The sequence below is a fragment of the Zingiber officinale genome, chromosome 1B, assembly GCF_018446385.1.
Source record: "Zingiber officinale cultivar Zhangliang chromosome 1B, Zo_v1.1, whole genome shotgun sequence".
Lineage (NCBI taxonomy): Eukaryota > Viridiplantae > Streptophyta > Magnoliopsida > Zingiberales > Zingiberaceae > Zingiber > Zingiber officinale.
The window spans coordinates 116,796,579-116,817,314 of NC_055986.1; the positions used below are offsets into that span (position 1 = coordinate 116,796,579).

Here is a 20,736-nt window from a genome sequence, read left to right on the forward strand (position 1 = left end):
CCTCCGCGCGACACTATCTATTTTTTTCGCGAACAGTTTACAGTCGGTCTGCGATTTCCTCTCCATCCCTTCATCGTCGAAATTTGTAACTTCTTTGGCATTCCGCTCGCCCAGTTGGTTCCCAACACCTTTCGCCTTTTGTGCGGAGTTGTGGTATTATTTAAGATACACAACATTCCCCTCCGCCCGGAAGTCTTCTACTATTTCTACTATCCCAAGTAGTCCGAGCCGGACACTTATCTGTTTCAGGCTCGGCCCAGCTTAGTCTTTTTTGATAAACTTCTCTCTTCTAACAAACATTGGAAAGAAAACTTCTTTTTTCTTCGTATGCCCGGGCGGCTCCCTTTCCGCACTAAATAATAGGTTGGACCACCAACCTCTCCCGAGCTGAAGAAATTTAAGACCCGACCGGACTATCTTCAAGCAACGAATCTGCTAGCCGGTCTGAAGCTCGACATCAACAAGCTTCTTCCTGAAGGAGTGATGTATATATTCGGTTTGAGTCCGATCCGGACCCCGCTCCCGAGCAGCTTTGGTAAGAACTTCACTTGTACATTTGCCTTGAGTTCTAACTGATTTCTTTCTCCTTTCTTTGCAGCGAACATCGTAATGGAGTCGGTGCTATTCGGGATTTTGAAAAAGAAAGCGGCCGCGCTCGAAGCGGCAGCGCTCGAAGCGGCAGCGGCCAAAGAAATGGAGCAATTGGGCATTGCTCCGGTCGGCTCTCACGAGGACGAGAGTGAAACGCAGGCAGGGGAGTCGACCGCTCAGGCTTCGCCTATGGATGCGGCTGGCGGTGCAACTCCTAGCAAGGAATCGACCGTTCGGGAGGAAGACTCCGAACCGGAGGACGAGCTCCCGCTCGACAGGAAAAGACGACGAGTTGAGAAGCCTCTCCGTTCGGCAACCTCCGCAGTGCAAGCGTCTGAGCGGATGGACACCGCCTCTCAATGCGGCAAAGCACCATCGGTCGAGGCGCTCTCCTCCGACCGGACTCCCTCTCAGCTGGATGCGCCTGCGGCCCCCATCGAAGCGGTGCCAGTTAGCTCCATTCCTCCTGCACCACGCCGAGTCCTCCGCTCGGGTATTTTGTCCACAATGTCCAGCCCGATCTCTGATCCTTTGGCGTCCGCTCAGACGACTCCGGGCCGGCGCCGCACTATTAGGGCCACCCTGTATCTCCCTACTGAGGCGTTCATGGCCGAGTCCGATCGGCCGACAACTCCTGAACATATGATCACTATGAAGGAGCCCCTCGCTGAGATGTGGGCGGACGCTCGGGCCCGTGTGACTATGATACCGCTCGACAAGCTGGCTGACAGCCACATGCAACAGTCCACAGGGGTAAGCTTTATTTCTTCTTTATGTAGCCTTCTCGATCGACCTTTTAACATTTCTGTGTACATCAACGATGGGTGGAAGAGATTGCTGTCTCCAACCGCTTGGCTATGGTGGAGGAGGAGCTGAAGAGGTTGAAGAGTCAGGGCGGCCCGTCTTCTTCTCGAGGCCCTTCTTATGCCGAGCTGCAGAAGGAGCTCGCCAAAACCAAGGATCTGTTAGAGGCCGAGAGAAAGAAGACGACCGACCAGGCGTACATGTTGGACCAACTTAACAAGCAGGTCAAAAGTTATGACCACAAAATTGAGCTCGCCACCACTCGGAAGAACACCGCCATCGCTGATCTGGAAAAAAGAATGTGGAAATCCGATCTCTGGAGCAGCGTGTGAATGAGCTAGCCGAGTTGCTAGAAGGAAAGCAGAAAGGCCGCTCGGAGGAGGTGACCAAACTCAAGGACGATGTGAAGGCCCTGCAGGAGGCTCTAGATGCTTCCCGTGCCACCTTCAAGGAGTACCAACAAGCGGAGCCAGGCCGCGTCGCAACTCTGAGGCAAAAATACATCCGCTCGGCGGAGTTTGTGGAGAAGGTTTGCGACCGGCTGGTCATTGCCTTCGAGTTGGCCATCACCGCCATTGCGGACTATCTGAAGTCCAAGGGCCAGCTCCCTAACTCCGTGGTCATCCCTGCTACAGAGCATGCAGCGCTTCTCACTACCATCCCGAAACATATTTTCGACTACCTTGAATGAAGTATCTTCTGTAATTCTACCGATTGACTAGACTTTAATTTTAATGTGGCATCTGTAACTTTGTCCCTGGTCGGCGGACTTTTAAAAGTTATTTTTAAATGAATGCCCACTTTTGCTGCGTTAGCCTTTCATTTTGAGTGTTCCTTGTAACTGTGCCGATCGGTCTCTCGACCTTTTTCTCGCAGGGAATTTCTTAACTTCGTCGATCGGTTAAACGACCTCCCACTCTGCCTGGGACTTCTATGAGTTTGTCGCTAGGGTGTTTTTTTTTACTGTGCCGATCAGTTAAACGACTTTCCATTTTTCATGGACTTTCTGCTAGTGTCTCGCTGAAGTGCTTCAACACGACGTTGCCTCATCTGGGGGGTTTATAGTCGTCAATCCGACTCTAGAGTTTAACGTCGCCGCTCGACGGTCTTCAAGCCGGGGGGTTTATAGTCGCCGGTCCGACTCTAGAGTTTAACGTCGCCGCTCGACGATCTTCAGGCCGGGGGGTTTATAGTCAGCGGTCCGACTCTAGAGTTTAATGTCGCTGCTCGACGGTCTTCAGGCTGGGGGGTTTATAATCGCCAGTCTGACTCTAGAGTTTAACGTCGCCGCTCGACGATCTTCAAGACGGGGGGTTTATAGTCGTCAGTCCGACTATAGAGTTTAACGTCGCCGCTCGACGGTCTTCAAGTCGGGGGATTTATAGTCGCCGGTCCGACTCTAGAGTTTAACGTCGCCGCTCGACGGCTTTCAAGCTCGTGGGTTTATAGTCGCCGGTCCGACTCTAGAGTTTAACGTCGCCGCTCGACGGTCTTCAAGCAGGGGGTTTTATAGTCGCCGGTCCAACTCTAGAGTTTAACGTCGCCGCTCGACGGTCTTCAAGTAGGTTGTCGTTCAGCGAATAACGCTCAGACTCTTCACAATTTTTCTTATCTTCAATCCTGCAGCCAATGGATACATACGAAAGAACGTACATGAAATGAATTATAATGGTGCACCTTTTATCCAGCACGGTACGACTGGAGGTGGTTTGCGCTCCATGGTCGATCTAGCCGCCTTTCGCCCTCATCTTCCAGGTAGTAGGCACCCGGTCGGAGCTTCTCGACAACTTTAAAGGGCCCCGCCCAGGGCGCTGCTATTTTGTTCACATCGCCGACCGACTTTACCTTCTTCCATACAAGATCACCGACCTGGAATGCTCTGGGAATTACACGCCTGTTGTAATTCTGTTTCATTTTCTGCCTGTACGCCATAAGCCGGACGACTGCTTTAGCTCTTGCTTCGTCCACCAGGTCCAACTCCAGCTGCCTCCGCTTGACATTGTCCTTATCGTAGCTTTGGATCCGATCGGACTCCATCCCGACCTCGACTGGGACGACCGCTTCGTCGCCGTACACCAAGTGGAACGGTGTTACTCCCGTTCCCTCCTTTGAGGTTGTGCGGAGGGCCCATAGTACGCCGGGCAGCTCGTCCACCCAGCTTCCTCCTATGTGATCGAGCTGAACCCGAAGTATTCGCAGGATCTCCCGATTGACTACTTCGGCTTGACCGTTGCTTTGAGGATATGCCACGGAAGTGAAGTGTTGTTCGATGCCGTATCCTTTGCACCATTCTCTGAGCTCCTGACCCACGAATTGTCGGCCGTTATCCGAGATGAGTCGACGAGGGATGCTGAACCGACAGATTATATGCTGCCAGATGAACTTTTTGACCATCTGCTCGGTTATCTTGGCTAGTGGTTCGGCTTTGATCCATTTGGAGAAGTAGTCGACTGCCACTAGTAGAACCTTCGCTGACCAGTCGCCATGGGGAAAGACCCTACGATATCCATGCCCCATTGGTCGAACGAGCAGGATACTGTGGACGCCTTCATTTTCATCGTAGGCCTATGGGAGAAATTGTGGTACCTATGACAAGAAAGGCAGGTAGCGACGGTCCGAGCGGCGTCTTCCTGTAGAGTTGGCCAGAAGTAACCGGCCAGCAGGATCTTCCTAGCTAAAGACCGGCCGCCCGGATGACCTCCGCAGGATCCTTGGTGTACCTCTTGCAGAATGTACTCTGCGTCCTCTGAGCTGACGCACTTTAGCAACGGTCGGGAGAATACTTTTTTGTAGAGTTGGTCCCCGATGAGCGTGAATCTGCCGGCTCTCCTCCTCAATAGTTGGGCTTCCTCCCGATCGGACGGCGTGACCTCTGATCGCAAAAATTCTATTATAGATGTTCTCCAATCACTCGGGAATGTGAGACCTTCAATCCGGTCGATGTGCGCCACCAGGGACACTTGCTCAATTGGTTGCTGGAGGACGATCGACGAAATTGAACTGGCGAGTTTGGCTAGCTCGTCAGCAGACTGGTTCTCAGCTCGGGGGATCTTCTGTATGACAACCTCGACGAAGTTGGTCTTGAACTTTTCAAAGGCCTCCGTGTAGAGCCTGCGCCTCGCGCTGTTTATCTCGAAGGTCCCTGAGAGTAGCTGAGCAGCCAACTGGGAATCTGAAAATAGTGTCACTCGGCTAGCTCCCACGTGTCGCGCGGCCTGCAGGCCGGCTATTAGGGCTTCGTACTCAGCTTCATTATTGGTTGCTCGATAGTCCAGCCGGACGGACAGGTGCATCCGCTCTTCTTGAGGGGAAAGCAACAGGATGCCAATTCCGCTTCCGAGCCGAGTGGACGATCCATCCACAAATACCTTCCACATAGCTTCGGGCTCGGGATTTTGCACTTCGGTCACGAAATCTACCAAGGACTGGGCCTTAATCGCCGAGCGGGGTTGATACTGAATGTCGAACTCACTCAGCTCCGTTGTCCACTTGATGAGCTTCCCAGACGCTTCTGGATTCAGGAGCACTCTTCCCAGCGGGCTGTTCGTTATCACGATGATTGTATACGCCAAGAAATAAGGGCGCAATCTCCGCGCGACGAGGATCAAGGCAAAAGCCAATTTCTCGAGACTAGTGTAGCGAACTTCAGCATCCTTTAGAATGTGGCTTAAATAGTACACGGGCTGCTCTTCGCCGTTCGACCTTACTAATGCCGAGCCCACATTATGCTCGGTCGAAGACAAGTAAATACGGAGCGGTTCTCCTACAGCCGGTTTGGCCAGCACGGGTAAAGAATTGAGATAAGTCTTCAGCTCCTCGAACGCCCGATCACATTCCTCGTCCCATTGAAACTTCGTAGCCTTGTGCAGAATGTTGAAAAAAGGGAAGCTTTGGTCGGCCGTTCGGGAGATGAATCGTGATAGCGCCGTTATCCGACCGGTGAGGCGTTGTATTTCTCGAAGATTTCTGGGAGCAGACATATCTTGCAGTGCCTTCACTTTGCTGGGGTTCGCCTCTATGCCTCGCTCGGTCACAATGTAGCCCAAGAAACGCCCGCCCTTTGCTCCGAACAAGCACTTCTGGGGGTTCAGCTTGACCCCGTATCTCCTCAGTGTCTGGAAAGTTTCTTCCAAATCCGCATAAAGGTCCGTCGCTCGGAAGGATTTGATAAGTATGTCGTCCACATACACTTCCAAGTTGCGCCCGATCTGCTCCCGGAATACCTTATTCATAAGCCGCTGATAGGTAGCTTCCGCGTTCTTCAGTCCGAACGACATTACGTTGTAACAGTAAGTGTCGTCTGCAGTGACGAAACTGACTTTCTCTTTGTCTTCTCGGGCGAGCGGCACTTGATGGTAGCGCTGATATGCATCCAACATGCATATCAGCTCGCATCTGGTCGTGAAATCTACCAGTTGATCGATTCGGGGCAAGGGGTAGAAATCCTTTGGGCATGCCTTGTTCAGATCTCGGAAGTCAATGCAGACTCTCCACTTGTTGCCTGGTTTGGAGACCAGCACCACGTTTGCGAACCAGCTCGGGAACTGCACCTCCCGTATGTGGCCGGCCTCCAAGAGCTTCTCCACCTCCGCCCGGATGATGATATTCTGTTCGGCACTGAAGTCCCTCTTCCTTTGCTTAACCAGCCGAGCATCCGGTCAGACGTGAAGCTCGTGCTGCGCTATGTTCGGCGAGACTCCTGGCAGCTCATGGGTCGACCAAGCGAAAACGTCGCAGTTTTTCTGTAGGCATCCGATCAGCTTCTTTCTCTGCCTTGCTTCCAGGTCGGCTGCTATGAAAGTCGTGGCCTCCGGTCGGGAAGGGTTGATCTGTACCTCCTCTTTTTCTTCATAAACCAGAGAATGTGGCTTTTCGGTTATTGCGTTTACCTCGACTCGTGACACTTTTCGAGCGGATTTAGCCTCGGCTCAGACCATTTCTACGTAGCATCGCTGGGCTGCAAGCTGATCTCCTCGGACCTCCCCAACTTTATCTTCCACCGGGAACTTGATCTTCTGGCAGAAGGTGGAGACGACCGCTCGGAACTCGTTGAGAGCCGGTCGCCCCAAGATAACATTGTACGCGGAGGGAGCGTCGACCACGATGAAATTGGTGGTCCGCGTTCTTCTGAGTGGCTCCTCCCCTAGCGAGATAGCTAGCCGGACTTGTCCGACCGACAAAACTTCGTTACCGGTGAACCCGTAGAGGGGGGTTGTCATTGGCAGCAACTCCACTCGGTCAATTTGCAATTGATCGAAGGCCTTTCGGAAGATTATGTTGACCAAGCTGCCTATATCAATAAATATGCGGTGAATAGTATAGTTAGCTATTACCGCTCGGATGATGAGGGCGTCATCATGCGAGACTTCGACTCCCTTGAGGTCCCTTGGCCCAAAGCTGATCTCGGGCCCGTTCACCCGCTCCTGGCTGCAGCCCACCGCATGGATCGTCAGTTGCCTGGCGTGCGCCTTCCTTGCCCTGTTGGAGTCACCTCCGGTCGGTCCTCCGGCGATGATGTTGATCTCGCCCCTCGAGGCATTTCCTCTGTTCTCTTCCTCCCGAGCGGATGGTCGGGGTCGTTCATGCGATGCCCGAGGTTGACTCCTGGGCTGCTGGTGATGTTGCCGCTCAGGGGATCTTCTCTCTACACGTCGACTGGGGCTTTGGTGTCGATGTCGCTGATTCGGCTAAGGTGATCGACGGCGGTAGCTCCTTGGCGTAGGATGGGCGATCGGGGGGAGGCTCCGACAGTCGTGGGTGTTGTGAGTTGCGGATTGGTGGAGTGAGCAGAACATGGGAGTCCATACCTTTCCTTTTGGCTTAGGCCGATTGGCCGCTACTTGTTGAACGGTGTGCGGCCTCGCTTGCTGATGGGGACGAGCCATCTCTGCGTGGGGTCCTCTAGGCGGTTGATAATTGGAAGGCGGCTTCCGCTCGGCGGGGACTGGTGGTTCGGCTGGTGCTTCCTTTTTCCTCGCCATTTGAGCTTCCTCCACGTTGATGTACTCATTGGCCTTGTTCAACATGTGGTCGTAGCTGCGAGGCGGCTTTCTGACGAGCGTACGGAAGAAATCCCCGTCCGCAAGCCCCTGTGTAAATGTATTCATCATAGTTTTCGAGGTGGCCATCGGGATGTTCATGACCACCTGGTTGAAGCGTTGGATGTAGGCCCGGAGCGACTCCCTCGGTCCTTGTTTGATGGCAAATAGGCTGATGCTGGTTTTCTGATAGCGTATGCTACTCGCGAAGTGGTGGAGAAAAGCCGTGCGGAACTCCTTGAAGCTTGTTATTGATCCGTCCGGCAGCCTCCGGAACCACCGTTGTGCCGACCCAGAAAGGGTGGTGAGGAATACTCGGCAGTTCACACCATCTGTATATTGATGTAAAGTGACGGTGTTGTCGAACTTACCCAGATGGTCATCCGGGTCGGTGGTCCCGTTGTATTCTCCTATCGCCGGAGGCGCATAATGCTTTGGTAGTGGGTCTCTCAGGATGGCGTCGGAGAACTGCCGATTGATCCGCTTGGGGGATGAATCCGTCCGGGGCGCCTTGCCCTTCCTAGCGTCACGGATAGGTGCCTCGTCGGACGATCCCTGGTTGGCTTGGGCCAATTCTGGCGACGTCTGGAATAGTGCTCGATGGAATGGAATAGGGGCGGCCGGCGCGTCTCCTGGTGTGCCGGTCTGCCCCTTTTTCTGAGCCCACGTAGAATATTGTTCCGGTCGGTCCTCCATTGCCACTCGGCCTCCAGAGACGGATGCGGCCTGCTGCGTTATCCTTTCTACATGAGCCTTCTGCTGTTGCTCAACCATTTTTGCGGCTCGCGCTTTAATGAGTGCTTCAAGCTCCTCAGGGGAGAGCGTTATCAGGAGTTGACGTCCACCTTCTTCCATCTTCTAGGCTCGGATTCAGGTGCGTTCCCACAGACGGCGCCAATTTGATCCTGTCTGAGCGCTGAGTCGACGGACGCTGGGGACGTGGCACTCTCCGTTGTCTCCGACTGGTGGTGTAGATATCCGGCGAACCTGCAAAGAAGCCGAGCCGGGAGGGGTTTCTCGGCGACGACCCTCCGACGCTCAAGTCAGGCAACGAAGAAGCAGAGTAACGTTACTGTGGCTACAGTGATCAAGATTGCATACCTCCGTCGAAGTCTGGGGGTCCTTATATAGGACCCCGGGGAGGCCGGGCACGCTTCTTGATGCGTGCACGTTTCCCCAAACATACCTCAGTAGGGTTGTGTCAGAAAAGTACGTCTGACGTCATTCCGCAATCGTCTAAGCATATCTCGGATATGACAGTGGAAGCTTCTACCGTACGATATTCTGTTCGCTTCGGTCGCTGACCATGCTGTTTGTCGGCGGCAGGTGTCTCGAGGATGAAGCTACCAGCTGTCCTTTTTGTCTCCTAGCGCTCTTATCTGTTCCCGGGCCGAGCGGAACGGCCGTTCGGCGCTCATGTCCTCCAAGAAGCCCTATTCACGTGTTCGGCTGAGATTGCGGATTACTGTCCTAGCCGCTCGGCTTAAATACTCTTTTTACCTTGAGCATCGGAAACCCGTCCCATGGTCGGGTTGTCTTTTGTCCGGTCGCCTGGGAGACCTGGACCGGGCGCTCGGTCGGCCGGATGTCCAGGGATGGTCCGCCAGTCCGCTCAGCACGACCTTGGTCTTGACCTCTTTGACCGTTGACCTTCACATGTCGTTGACCTTCCGTCAATGATGGTTCCCTGTCTTTATCATCGGATAAATAGGTATAAAGTAGTTGCAGGAAATGGGGGGAAAATACAAAAAGATTTACCGCTAGTTTTATATGTAAAAAAATGATAATCCTAGTAGTCTTTACATGTACAGTTTATAGTCTATGATTTATTTAAAAAATCTATGATTTATTTAGAAAAATCTATGATTTATTTGTTGTTGATGATTATTTTTTTATATACTTTTGTGCTCACTACTAATGTTTTCATTGACTGGTTCAACTCGTTACATCAAGAACCGAATGACAAAGTCAACAACCAAAGATAAAGCGGTTCAAAAAATTCTGATTAAATTTGATATTGGCTCGAGCTCAAATAGGCGGATTATGGCTTCGGAATCCCAAACAGGTAAAGCTTTAAAAACACCACAGGTATTTGACTCTTTAGTTCGTCAAAGTTAAGGAGTTGTGGCTCACAAACACGAGCTTTCTTCAACACAAAAAACAAAAGAGAAAAAACAAACGAGTTTTCTACAAACTAAAATCTTCTCTAAACCAATGTTAAAGCTTTAAATTGTCAAAAATACTTACCATCTTGCATAGCAAAAGGAAAGTATGGCCCTTCGTAGGCAACGCAACTGAATGTAAAATGCACCTGTGGAGGTACTAGACGTACCAAAAGTGTCTACTAGAATTTTTTTGCAAACTCAAGACAGAAATTGTTTTGAGAGAACATTTCACACATTCTACACAATGTTACGACAGACATGCTTATAGCTACAAAATTTTTATGAAATTAAAATAAGGTTTTTGAAGCAACAATCCAGTTTTAAATCCTAACTTTGAATCATCTCAAGGCTGCATCAAACACACAAGACAAAGTTCCAACAGGAATCACCTCCATTGTATTCATGCAGGTTAGCAACGGAAAGCCAGCCACAAGTGCATAATCCTGTGAACTGTTGCTGTTCCCATAAGTTCAGCGGCTTCCTTTGTAAACCTAAGTGGAGCAACAGCCAACTTTCTTAACAGCTGAAACATCATCCTTTCCAACATTGATTGTCTGTCCCTTTGGTAAAGCAGCTGAATCATCGCCAGCTTCAAGTGCCTTCCTACTAGCGACATTATAGATCTGAGTAAGCACTTCAGTAAAGGCACCTTCCACATTCAATGATTCCAGTGCAGATGTCTCCATGAAGAAGGTGTGCTCTCTCTCTGCAAAATCCTTTGCATCCTCAGTACTAACGGCTCCGAGATGACCCAAATCTGCCTTGTTTCCCACGAGCATGATGACAATGTTGGGATCAGTGTGGTCCCTTAGTTCCTTCAACCATCTTTCTATGTTCTCAAATGTTGCATGACGAGTAATATCGTACACAACTAGTGCACCAACAGCTCCCCGATAATATGCACTTGTGATTGCTCGGTATCTAGGGCATCAGGTAAGAGTTGCATAAATATTATTTCTGGACATATATACCATATATTTTGTAACTAAGAATCTCATCTGAGAAAGGATTCAGTTGATGTATCCAAGATGCAATTTGCAATTTTTCCCCAAGGAAAAAAAAACTAACACAAGGACTCTAAAATCATGGATGAAGAAACAAAGGTTCAAAAACAAAATTCATATTTAATCAACAACAAAGCATAACTAAAAAAATTTCATATGATCCAATATTTTAAACTTTGATTTTGAAAGACACAAAGTCAACATTTTTCAATTTTTTACTATTCTAAATCCCTCTTCTTTCTTTACTCCTTTCTTCATTCCTCCACTCATATTCTCCAAAAATTGTGCTACCGTTGTTGCCCTGTATAGAAAAAGCGAGCAAGGAAAGAAGAGAGAGGAGAAAGAGAAACATAGAAGGATGGACAAAGAGGGAGAGAGATAAAAGAAGAGGAGGGAGAAAGGAGTGGGACAGGCCAAATAATGTGTTACAATTGTTGAAAAGAAGAAGAGAAAGGAGAAAGTGGAAGGACGAAGAAAGAGGGAGAGAAAGGGAAGGAAGCGCTTGATGATGCTGGCTTATAACCCCTTCAACAATTAGCTAGTAACACTACTTAATATTGACTCATATAACTTGCTTTACTTGGTTACAAATCATGTTATATTGTTGTAATCAAGTAGTTCCAAATGGATCTCGCTTTAGGATTGATGAAGAAGTCACATTGTATCCGGAGATGATTCTAAGGTCTCCTATCTTGAATTTACTTGGAATAAAATAAGAGAGAAAATAAATAAAATGATCAATTTCTCTAGTTAATTTGAAAGGAAATAGTGAAGATGAAGGAATTTAATTCCATCCGTCTCTATTTTATTTCCATTATATTAGATGAAGATAAGTGAGAGTATCTCTTCCTTCAACTTTGTCTAATGAACAACATAAATAAAATAAAGAGAAAAATAAGATGATATAATTCATTTCTTTCATTCTCTTCACCTAAACAATTTCATTCCTCTTATTTCCTTCTGTCTTACTAAACGCAACATACTTTATAGGCATTTAGATTAGAAATTGTAAAGGGTTTGCCAAAATTTTGTGATTTAACACCCATCAAAAAATTTCAGTAAATATGTAAGTCATTAACTTTTGCCTCAGGGTTGATCTATAGTTGGATTCTCATTTTTCACTTGTGGGGCTAGCCATAACCGAGATTTTTTTATATAAAAAAAATTGGATGGCTTAGAATTTGCCCCTATGACCTAAAGAGATCACACATCCTCATTTCAAAACTAGTATTTAATTTATTAAACTCCACTTTTTACCTAGCATAATAACTAACTAACAAGCCGAGAGTTCTTGCAGTTCTGCTGATAGAATAAGGGTTAATTGCCACAAACTATTCTGATCATTCTTTCCCTTGCTCTGACATTGGTAATAAGAAGAGAACATTACATCTTTTTGTTTCTTCGATGGAATTTTGTTGAGTGATATTGATTCCAGACTCAAACTTCGAATTTGGATAGACTTGCAAAACAATAATTTCAAATTCACCCTTTTTCGTGGAATTGGGCAATTTATGATTCACAAATAAATGTGGCTGAATTAACTTAATTTTAGTTTGACTTTGAGGACAAGGGAATCTGTTGAGAACTCTATGCAAATGGCTTCTTCCAACTTCATATGACTAGCTGTAAAATTCTACAATTGTATGGCAGGGACTGTCAATCGGTTTGAATTTGTTCTAAAAATCGACCTAGGCGTTAGGCACCAACCAGCCTCACTGAAAATATGCTAGTTGGTCAACCAAGGCGGCCTTAGCGCCTAGGTAGGATTAGGTGGCCCTAGGCGCCGACTAATCGGTCGAATCGTTTAGGCATAGTAGAAATAGTGCAAGGTTTTCATGATTTTTTTTTTAAAGTTTGGGCTTTTAAATTTAAATCCCAATTAAAAAAATTGAAATGTAACCCTTTTTTTTGTGTTGGGCTTAAATTTTATAAATCCTAATCTTTGGTCCAACAAGAAAATTGATTTGTTGGCTGACACCAAACTTCATCTTCATCGTACCAGAGCTGGAGAAATCAGAGCGAATGAAGAAGCCCATATTTTTGAGAAATTTGAGAGTAAAAAGGTGGAAAAATTGATTTGAAGAAAAATTTATTGTCTGATCTTTTCTCGACTGAGCGACTTGGAAGTGATTGAATTGAAGGTTGATCAAAGCCTCATCCTTGGAAACGTCATTTCATTAGACAGTCCTGAAGAAGCTCTAGAGTGAGAAAACTTCACGAGAATGATTTTGCATCTGAAGAAGAATAGGAGGATCACAATTAAGATATTGAATTTGTGTCCGATGAAGAATAAGTTGTTGAAAATTATGAAGAAGTAGAATAAATTTATGATTTTTTATTAGTTATATAATTTTGAACTGATTTTAAATTTGATGTTATTGTGTTGGAGTTATAAAATGTGATTTATTATATAATTTATGTTGATACCGTGGAATTCATTTAGCGGCGCCTAGTCCCCACCTAAGCGGCCTAGGCACTAGTCTAGCGCCCGACTAGTGACTAGCGACTAGCGAATTTTAAAATCTTGTGTTTGGTTGACTATAAGTATGTTGTGGCCGGGGGAGGAAATCTTGACCATTAAAATGGATATGAAGGCTTCAGCAAGGGTTGGATGGAGATTGTGACTGAGTCACGAGACTCACAGGTGTGACTTTGACAGGTCTTCATATTTTAATAAGGGGACATGAGTCTTGCCTTGTCTTTCTGGCCAATGCCTATCATATCTAACAATGATACCTCCTGTAGGTGGCTTAGTTTCCACATCTCGTTTCTTCATATTTTTTATGTAAAACATTTAATTTATGAACTTATAGGTCTCCTCTATCAACATACCAGATCATTAGACCCATTATAATCTTACATGATATGAATGCACCTTTTACTAAATTGGAGAGGTCCATGTTCAGGGATATGGTGGGTGCATGCAATGTAAGGAACTTAATTCTTGCATAACCTTTAGCCACTTTTAAATCTTTATACATAATGAAAGGTTTTGTAAGCTAGTATATACCATCTCTAAGATAATTGGAGAAACAAATTTCTTAACATTTTTCATTTTGCAAAGAAATTGTTAAACACTTTGATGCATAGTAAATAACACAAATATAAAAGTTGAAGTGACAGGACAATTTTTCTGGTTAACCAAAATGCAGCATAAATATACACCCAAGTATCAGGGAAAAGATGCATGTTCATGAACGGATGAACCTTTCTAGTTTATATGCGTACAAATGCTGACTATTTAGATGTATACATCTGCAGAAGATTTAAGGATTCAATCAAAAAGTCATAGGCTTCAAATAATCTTTACAGTGATTGTTTCAAACACGGCTCAATAGATAGTTGTCTAGGTAGTTACCAACAGCTTGAAGGACACAGTTCGAAAACTCCAAACCCTAGTATAACCATTTCATTGAAAACCAATAGGTGCCTTTTCAGCTATACGCAAGGAAATGGAACACATGCGATTTTAAACAAGATTTGTTACATCAAGAAGGAGAAGCAGGGCATAGATCTGACAAGTGGAACCACATCCCCTGCCAGATCTTAGACCAAAGACGATAGCTGATGATAACATTAACTAGCCGAATGAATCGTTGGATCATTTGGAAATATCAGATCCAAATCGAATTTTCGTATAAAGCAAGATAGGAGATCTTGCAAAAACAAGGGGGGAAAAGTGGGAGAATGCATACCTCTCCTGACCCGCGGTGTCCCAAATCTGAGCCTTGATAACCTTGTCATCGACGCGAATAGTTCGGGTGGCGAACTCGACCCCGATAGTGGACTTGGACTCGAGGTTGAACTCGTTCCTGGTAAACCGCGAGAGGAGATTAGATTTGCCAACGCCAGAATCCCCAATAAGCACCACCTTGAAGAGGTAGTCGTAGTCGTCCTCCGCTCTGTATGACATTGCTCCACCGCCTTCGCCACCAATACAGTCGCCCGCTGCACCACTAGGACCTCCACCGAGAGTTTTTCAGGCAGAAGATCGAGTGCGAACTTAGTCTCGGTCCTTCTCTTCTAATCAGGGAAAAGGAAAATAAACGCGGTTCCTCGTCGTCGACGCTGCCGTTAGGGTTCGCCGCTGCCGTTATAAGGGCGAGTAAGCAAGGAGTGTGGGTAAGGTAAGCGCCTCATTTAAATAGTAAAATAAAACCAACCGCAGTTTTCCAAAAAAAAAAAAAATTCTTTATTTAAATGCAGTGCTTCAAAATTTTACGGAGTCTAAAAATCTTTTAGTAAATGTAATTATCGTTTTCTGACCAGTGAAAAATGACAATACCAAACATGAAACAGTCTATTTTTTATGATCTGCCGGAGAACATGTTGCCCCGATAAAATAACATAGTTATAAAAAAATTCATGAATTGATGCACATTGAACAAAGATTATCTGTCACCAAACCTGTAAAGATGATAGTACTTGCTAGAACATGTGACTGCAATTCGATGAGCTGGAATCATGAATTATTATTAACTTTTTTTTCTTTTTAAATTTCTAAAGATTCCAACTGAGATTAATGTCAAGGGGTGGATATCCAGTTCAGCCCCGAGGTTTGTTTTTGTCGTTCTTCCTCTTTAGCCATTGATATTTTAAAGAATTGCATTTACTCTCATAATTTGGAAGATCATCAACTTTGCCAAACTTAAAATGCGATTGAGAACAAAATTTAACGTTGACTACACGAAATCTTAAATTCGTAAGGGATAAATTGCAAATCCTTAGTTCCCCTCACGCTTTCCGTTCATCCTCTCGAGGACGGTGATGAGGCCGTGCAACCCCATCTTGTGGTCCCCGTTCGCGATCATCCCCGAGTACAGCTGCCGGCACAGCGCCGTCCCCGGCAGGGCCGCGGCCACCGACATCCTCCCCTGTTCCCCTGCTCCTGCCTTAACGCCCGCCTCCTCCAGCGCCATCTCCAAATCCTTCACGTAGTACTCCGCGAACCCGCCCGGGGCGAAGTCTCTCCCGGCCACCCGCTCCCCGAAGATTTCCATTATGTTGGTCCCCGCCGCGCCGCCCCTCACTGCCTCCACGAACTCCGCCACGCCGAGCCCTGCCCTCTCCGCGAACAGAGCCGCCTCGCTCAGGCCCATGAGGCTGCCCGCCCCCACCACCTGGTTCGCCAACTTAGCGCTCTGCCCGCACCCGGCAGGCCCCAGCCACGTCGCGCGCCCTAGAAGGTCGAAAAGGGGGGCAAGCCACCGCACCACGGCCTCCTCGCCGCCGGCGAAGATCGCGAGCCGCCCCTCACGAGCGCCCACGTCGGCGCCAGAAACCGGTGCGTCGACGGACCAGCAGCCCCTGGCGCGTGCGGCGGCGGCGACCTCTCGGGCGAGGGCGGGGTCGCAGGTGGTGCAGTCGACGAGGACGCCGCCGGTGGGGAGGGAAGCGAGGGCGCCGGAGGAGGGGTGGAGAAGGACGGAGCGGACGTCCGAGGTGCGGCTGACGATGGTGAAGACGACGTCAGCGGACCGGGCAGCGTCGGCGGGGGAGGGGGCGAGGGCGGCGCCGAGGCGGAGGAGGTGGGCAGCCTTCGAGGGGGTGCGGGCGTACACGGTGAGGCGGTAGCCGGCGGAGATGAGGCGGGCGGCCATGGGAGAGCCCATGATACCGGGGCCGATCCAACCGATGCGGGTGTGGCCGGGGCGAATAGGATCGGGGTAACCGCGGCGCTGGTTCTCCTCCATGGCCGTTGTCGTCGCCGCCGTTGCTATGTCTGGTTCTCCTCCATGGCCCTATTAGTCCATGACCCAATTTTTTTGTCCTTGCCATAAAGATTGAAGTGTTGCGTACTTCGATTAATAATTTATTTTGGAATCCTAAATAATTTAACTCGAAGAGCGAGCCTACATTACTTTATATATACTTTGCTAAATCATGGGTGATTGCATCGATGATTTATTACATATAATTTGGTAAATCGTTATATCCATCGCTCGAACTTGATCTAACAGACACTATATCGCCCATTCGGACAACCTATGCGGTCTCGCATTCGTTGACTTGTTGGTAAAGACGTGTTGGATTGGTGTTGGTATTCGTTGTATTCGTGTCGGTATGCTACACGTACAGAGGATCAAGGAACCATATCTGACACGTTTGACCGCGGGTTTGTCCGGCCAGTGAGCCATTGCTGGTCGCCGGTGGACTCTGACTCTCTGAGTCATCGACAGCCTCTCTTTGACTATCCGGTCAACGGTGCCAACGCAACTCGTCGATATATTCTCCTCTCTTTCTCTGACTTCACCTTATCCCCATCGCCATATTTTTGTCCATGACGGGAGACGACGGAGAGCTCTTCGGCTACCACGACGACCACCTCGAGTTCTTCCAATCCGTCTCCAATACCCTGCAGGGATTCATGAGTTTTGAGGACCACTGCTTAAACTACGGCCCTTCCGACGTGCCATGGTGGCAGCAGAATGCAGAGTTCGCGAGCTGCCGAGAGGAGGTGGAATTCGATGCGGAGGAGAGTCCTTCCCAGAGGAAGCTCATGCTAACGCAGTCTTCGTTGTCTTCATCATTGCTAGAGGAAGAAGAGGAGGTAGTGGTGGAGATTGAAGAGATGAGCCAACAAGAATTAGTTGCTGATATGGACAAATTTAAACACCATGAGTAGGTTTTTAGCTAGCTAGCTAGGTTTTAATATATATATGTATATATATTTCAATGATGATATAAATTGGACTTGATTATATATGCAGGAAGAAACCTAAGAAGAGAGGAGAGAAGCGGCAGAGGGAGCCTAGCTTCGCCTTCATCACCAAGAGCGAGGTTGATCATCTTGAAGATGGATATAGGTGGAGAAAATATGGCCAAAAATCAGTAAAAAATAGTCCTTTTCCAAGGTTCAATCTAGATCCTTTTTCCCTTAATTCCTGCTTTAATTATCCTTGATCACATTACTTACTATAATGAACTGTGACAGAAGCTATTATCGGTGCACAACGCAAAAGTGCCAGGTGAGGAAGAGAGTGGAGAGATCATATCAAAATCCATCCACTGTGATCACAACTTATGAAGGGAAACACACGCACGCTAGCTCTGAGACGACTCCTCGAGTGCAATATTTTCCGATGACACCACCTCCATCGGCGGCCGTGAAAGCACCGAGCTTAATCCACCACCACCACCACCACCACCTTCTGATGCAGCAGCAGCATCTACTCGGCGGCATTGAACATTTGAACATGTAAACACCAATGCTACTGACATCCAGCATTTCCAATATAATTCTAATTTGCAGCCATCAGTTCAACTTCCTGATTACGATCTCTTGCAAGATGCTATTTCCTGCTCAATAATCATGCAGAGGAATCAACCATGAGTACTGTCTAATTAATTAGCTAGGTAGCCAGTTATAGATATATAATTGCCATTTTCGATCGTTTTACATTTGGATTGATCAATTCATTATGATTCTTGTACATGCATATCGTTGCCGCTAAATCAGTTTGATCTGAATGAGATGGATCGATGATTAGTTCTGTTATCTATAATATGACTGAATAAATGTATGTTCTTGTTTACTGATGCCTCTAATTATGATTCAAATTTTATTGGAATTTGATTTTCGTACTAATGAATCGAGTAGGATCTGATTTAGGTACGTAATTGCTAAAGATAAATAGATAATCACGAATCGCAATAAGCTATAAGAGCAAAAAATGTGCAGAAATCGATCGAATTCAAATCCTTCTTACATTGTCTGGATTGTGTTGTGAACGAGGAGATCAAATTTGGTAACATAACAGGAATTATTTTGCTATAAATCACAAAAGAAAATGAAACATAAACTGAAATATAAACTGATCCTATTCAAAAGCGATGAAGATCACTGGCAGAAAATATGACTCTGAAGTTTATTGATACGGTATTTAAGGTGAGCCTCTCTGAGATGGGTCAAAGTTTAGGAGATCGGTTGACGTGAGAGTCAAAGTTAAAGGGTGGTCGACATAATGTGGAACAAGAGAATGACCGATCGGACTGACCTGACTGACCTAACCTTTGGTCCCACCGAGCCTTGAGTTCTAGCTTCGTGCACAGACGGAAGGTTAAGCTAGTGGCTCATCTGATCGGATTCTCTGGCTAATCGGGTCTCGAAGACGGATTTCTTAAACAATGCTCATGTGAAGCCAAGTATCAGGTACCCTAACTGGGTATTTAGCCGATCGGACATACGGTCCGATCTGACATGCTAGACGCTTGGTTGCTTATGGGTCAAATAAGGAAGCCGAATCACCCACTGCATTCAAAGATACCGGTTGGGTACCATTTGAGAAGAAGGGCTGGTCAGACTATATCAGTGATTTGATTGGTTGGTCAAAGTAGCTCGTGGTGGGCCCTATAGCCAATGAATTAATATGATTTTTTGGCAGTTTGTACCATGGAGGACAAAGAATATCTTGCAGGCAAATTATACTTTCGAAACTTCCAGTCTATTAAATTACAAAGATTTATGGGCTCATTTTAGGAAAGGTGTCAAAGTCACTTTTATGGCATGCCCTTTCGTGGAAGGTCTTCAAAATTCATACATGTACACAACAGTGACACTATAAATGGGGTCTCTATTTACAGGCGCAGGTATGCGATGCTACATATTTTTACACACTCATTGCTACGGTCTTTTCACTATTCCTCTCTTAAATTCGATTACTGACTTGAGCGTCAGAGGACCAATGTCAGGGACCCCTTATCTGGCCCGACAGCTAACGCTCTTTGTGATACATAGGACAGTTTGAGGTCTTCGTTTGGTCAACATCAGAGTGGAGTATCTAGTTAGTGTTGGATCGTAAGCGTTCGATAGAGGGGGGGGGGTGAATATCGATAAACAAAATCGTTCGAAAAGAGTTACGCGCAGCGGAAATAAAAGAACAATGCTAACACAAGCTGGTTTTACTTGGTTCGGAGCCTGTGTCGACTCCTACTCCAAGGCCCGCACACAAGGGTGCTTTCGGTGGGCAATCACTAGCAGTTCGAAAATTGTTACAAATTAAAGTACAGGAATGCTAATGGAACTAAAGCAAATACCGACAAGAATTTAACAAAAAAGGAAAGGAGCGTGTTGTCGGAGCTTTGTCAGTGTCGCAGGAGCGCAGAGTAGCAGAGCAAGAAGTAGAAGACTTTCTTTCAGTTGTTGTTTTGAAGCTCCCCTCTGACCCTCCTTTTATATAAGGCTCGGGGCGCCCCGGATCCCTTCCGGGCGCCCTGGTGAGATGTGGCATGTCCAACCAACGAGCTCCACATGGCGACGCGCGATCTGGATAAAATTCACCTCCCGGGCGCCCGGATCCCTTCCGGGCGCCCGGACCACCTTTCTCCAGAAGACAGCTTTCCTGCAAGACAAGGTTAGTCCGAGGCAAATAGATAAGGTATATCCTGCAAAACAAAGTGTTAGCACAGTTTATAAGTTTAATATAAAAAGTATGACTAGATTCCGGTCTTCAATCTCGACTTAGATATCCGAAATGGATCTAAGCCAGATCGACACCTAATGTTCCCTTCCCGGGAACGTGTTCTCACAGTCACTCCCCTCCAGTGACTTACCTTACTTACCTGCCAGACGTCCGATCAGCCCTTCGACCCGTCTGGACTTCTCGCCAAGCGTCCGGTCAGCCCGTCGACCCACTTGGACTTCTCGCCAGCTATCCGGTCAGCCCGTCGACCTGCTTGGACTTCGTGCCAGACATCCCGTCAGCCCGCCGACCTGTCTGGACTTCGTCTGCACACTTGGTCAGAGTGTTAGATCACAACAAACCTAACTTAACCCGATTTGTCATTCATCAAAACCCAAGTTAGATCATTAGTGCTAATCGCACCAACAATCTTTCCTTTTTTGATGGAATGACAACCTGGTTAAGTTAGTAAAGATATGAGAGAAAAAAACGGTTAAGCATTTTGTTCTAGCATGAGGTTTAAGTTAGTTTTTAATTTTATCTTGTTTTTATAACTTAACCACCTATCCTCCCCCTTTGGCATTCATCAAACAAGGATATATTTTGAACATTCAAAAATAAAAAATGCATGAAAAAGTATCTAGGAACCGATGTCAAGTTAACTTGGGGGAGTTTTAAATTTCATCACATAGTAATTTAATTTTTGTAACATAACTAAGTTTCTAACAATAAC

General features: G+C 47.0%; 3 protein-coding genes across 3 annotated transcripts; 1 reads left to right on the forward strand and 2 right to left on the reverse strand.

Moving 5' to 3' along the window:
- Positions 1 to 9,799: 9,799 nt before the first annotated feature.
- On the reverse strand, positions 9,800 to 14,724 carry LOC121975010 (ras-related protein Rab11B). Its single transcript, XM_042526358.1, has 2 exons — positions 14,298 to 14,724; positions 9,800 to 10,519 (listed from the first exon to the last, which is right to left on the reverse strand). Exons 1-2 carry the CDS (start codon positions 14,513 to 14,515, stop codon positions 10,090 to 10,092), a joined length of 648 nt encoding a protein of 215 aa, XP_042382292.1. The 5' UTR covers positions 14,516 to 14,724; the 3' UTR covers positions 9,800 to 10,089.
- A 516-nt stretch (positions 14,725 to 15,240) lies between these two features.
- On the reverse strand, positions 15,241 to 16,423 carry LOC121989689 (probable 3-hydroxyisobutyrate dehydrogenase-like 2, mitochondrial). The gene has a single exon (XM_042543909.1). It carries the CDS (start codon positions 16,293 to 16,295, stop codon positions 15,327 to 15,329), a length of 969 nt encoding a protein of 322 aa, XP_042399843.1. The 5' UTR covers positions 16,296 to 16,423; the 3' UTR covers positions 15,241 to 15,326.
- Positions 16,424 to 16,868: 445 nt separating this feature from the next.
- On the forward strand, positions 16,869 to 18,091 carry LOC121989758 (WRKY transcription factor 23-like). Its single transcript, XM_042544026.1, has 3 exons — positions 16,869 to 17,223; positions 17,313 to 17,456; positions 17,537 to 18,091. Exons 1-3 carry the CDS (start codon positions 16,883 to 16,885, stop codon positions 17,802 to 17,804), a joined length of 753 nt encoding a protein of 250 aa, XP_042399960.1. The 5' UTR covers positions 16,869 to 16,882; the 3' UTR covers positions 17,805 to 18,091.
- The last annotated feature ends 2,645 nt before the right edge of the window (positions 18,092 to 20,736 follow it).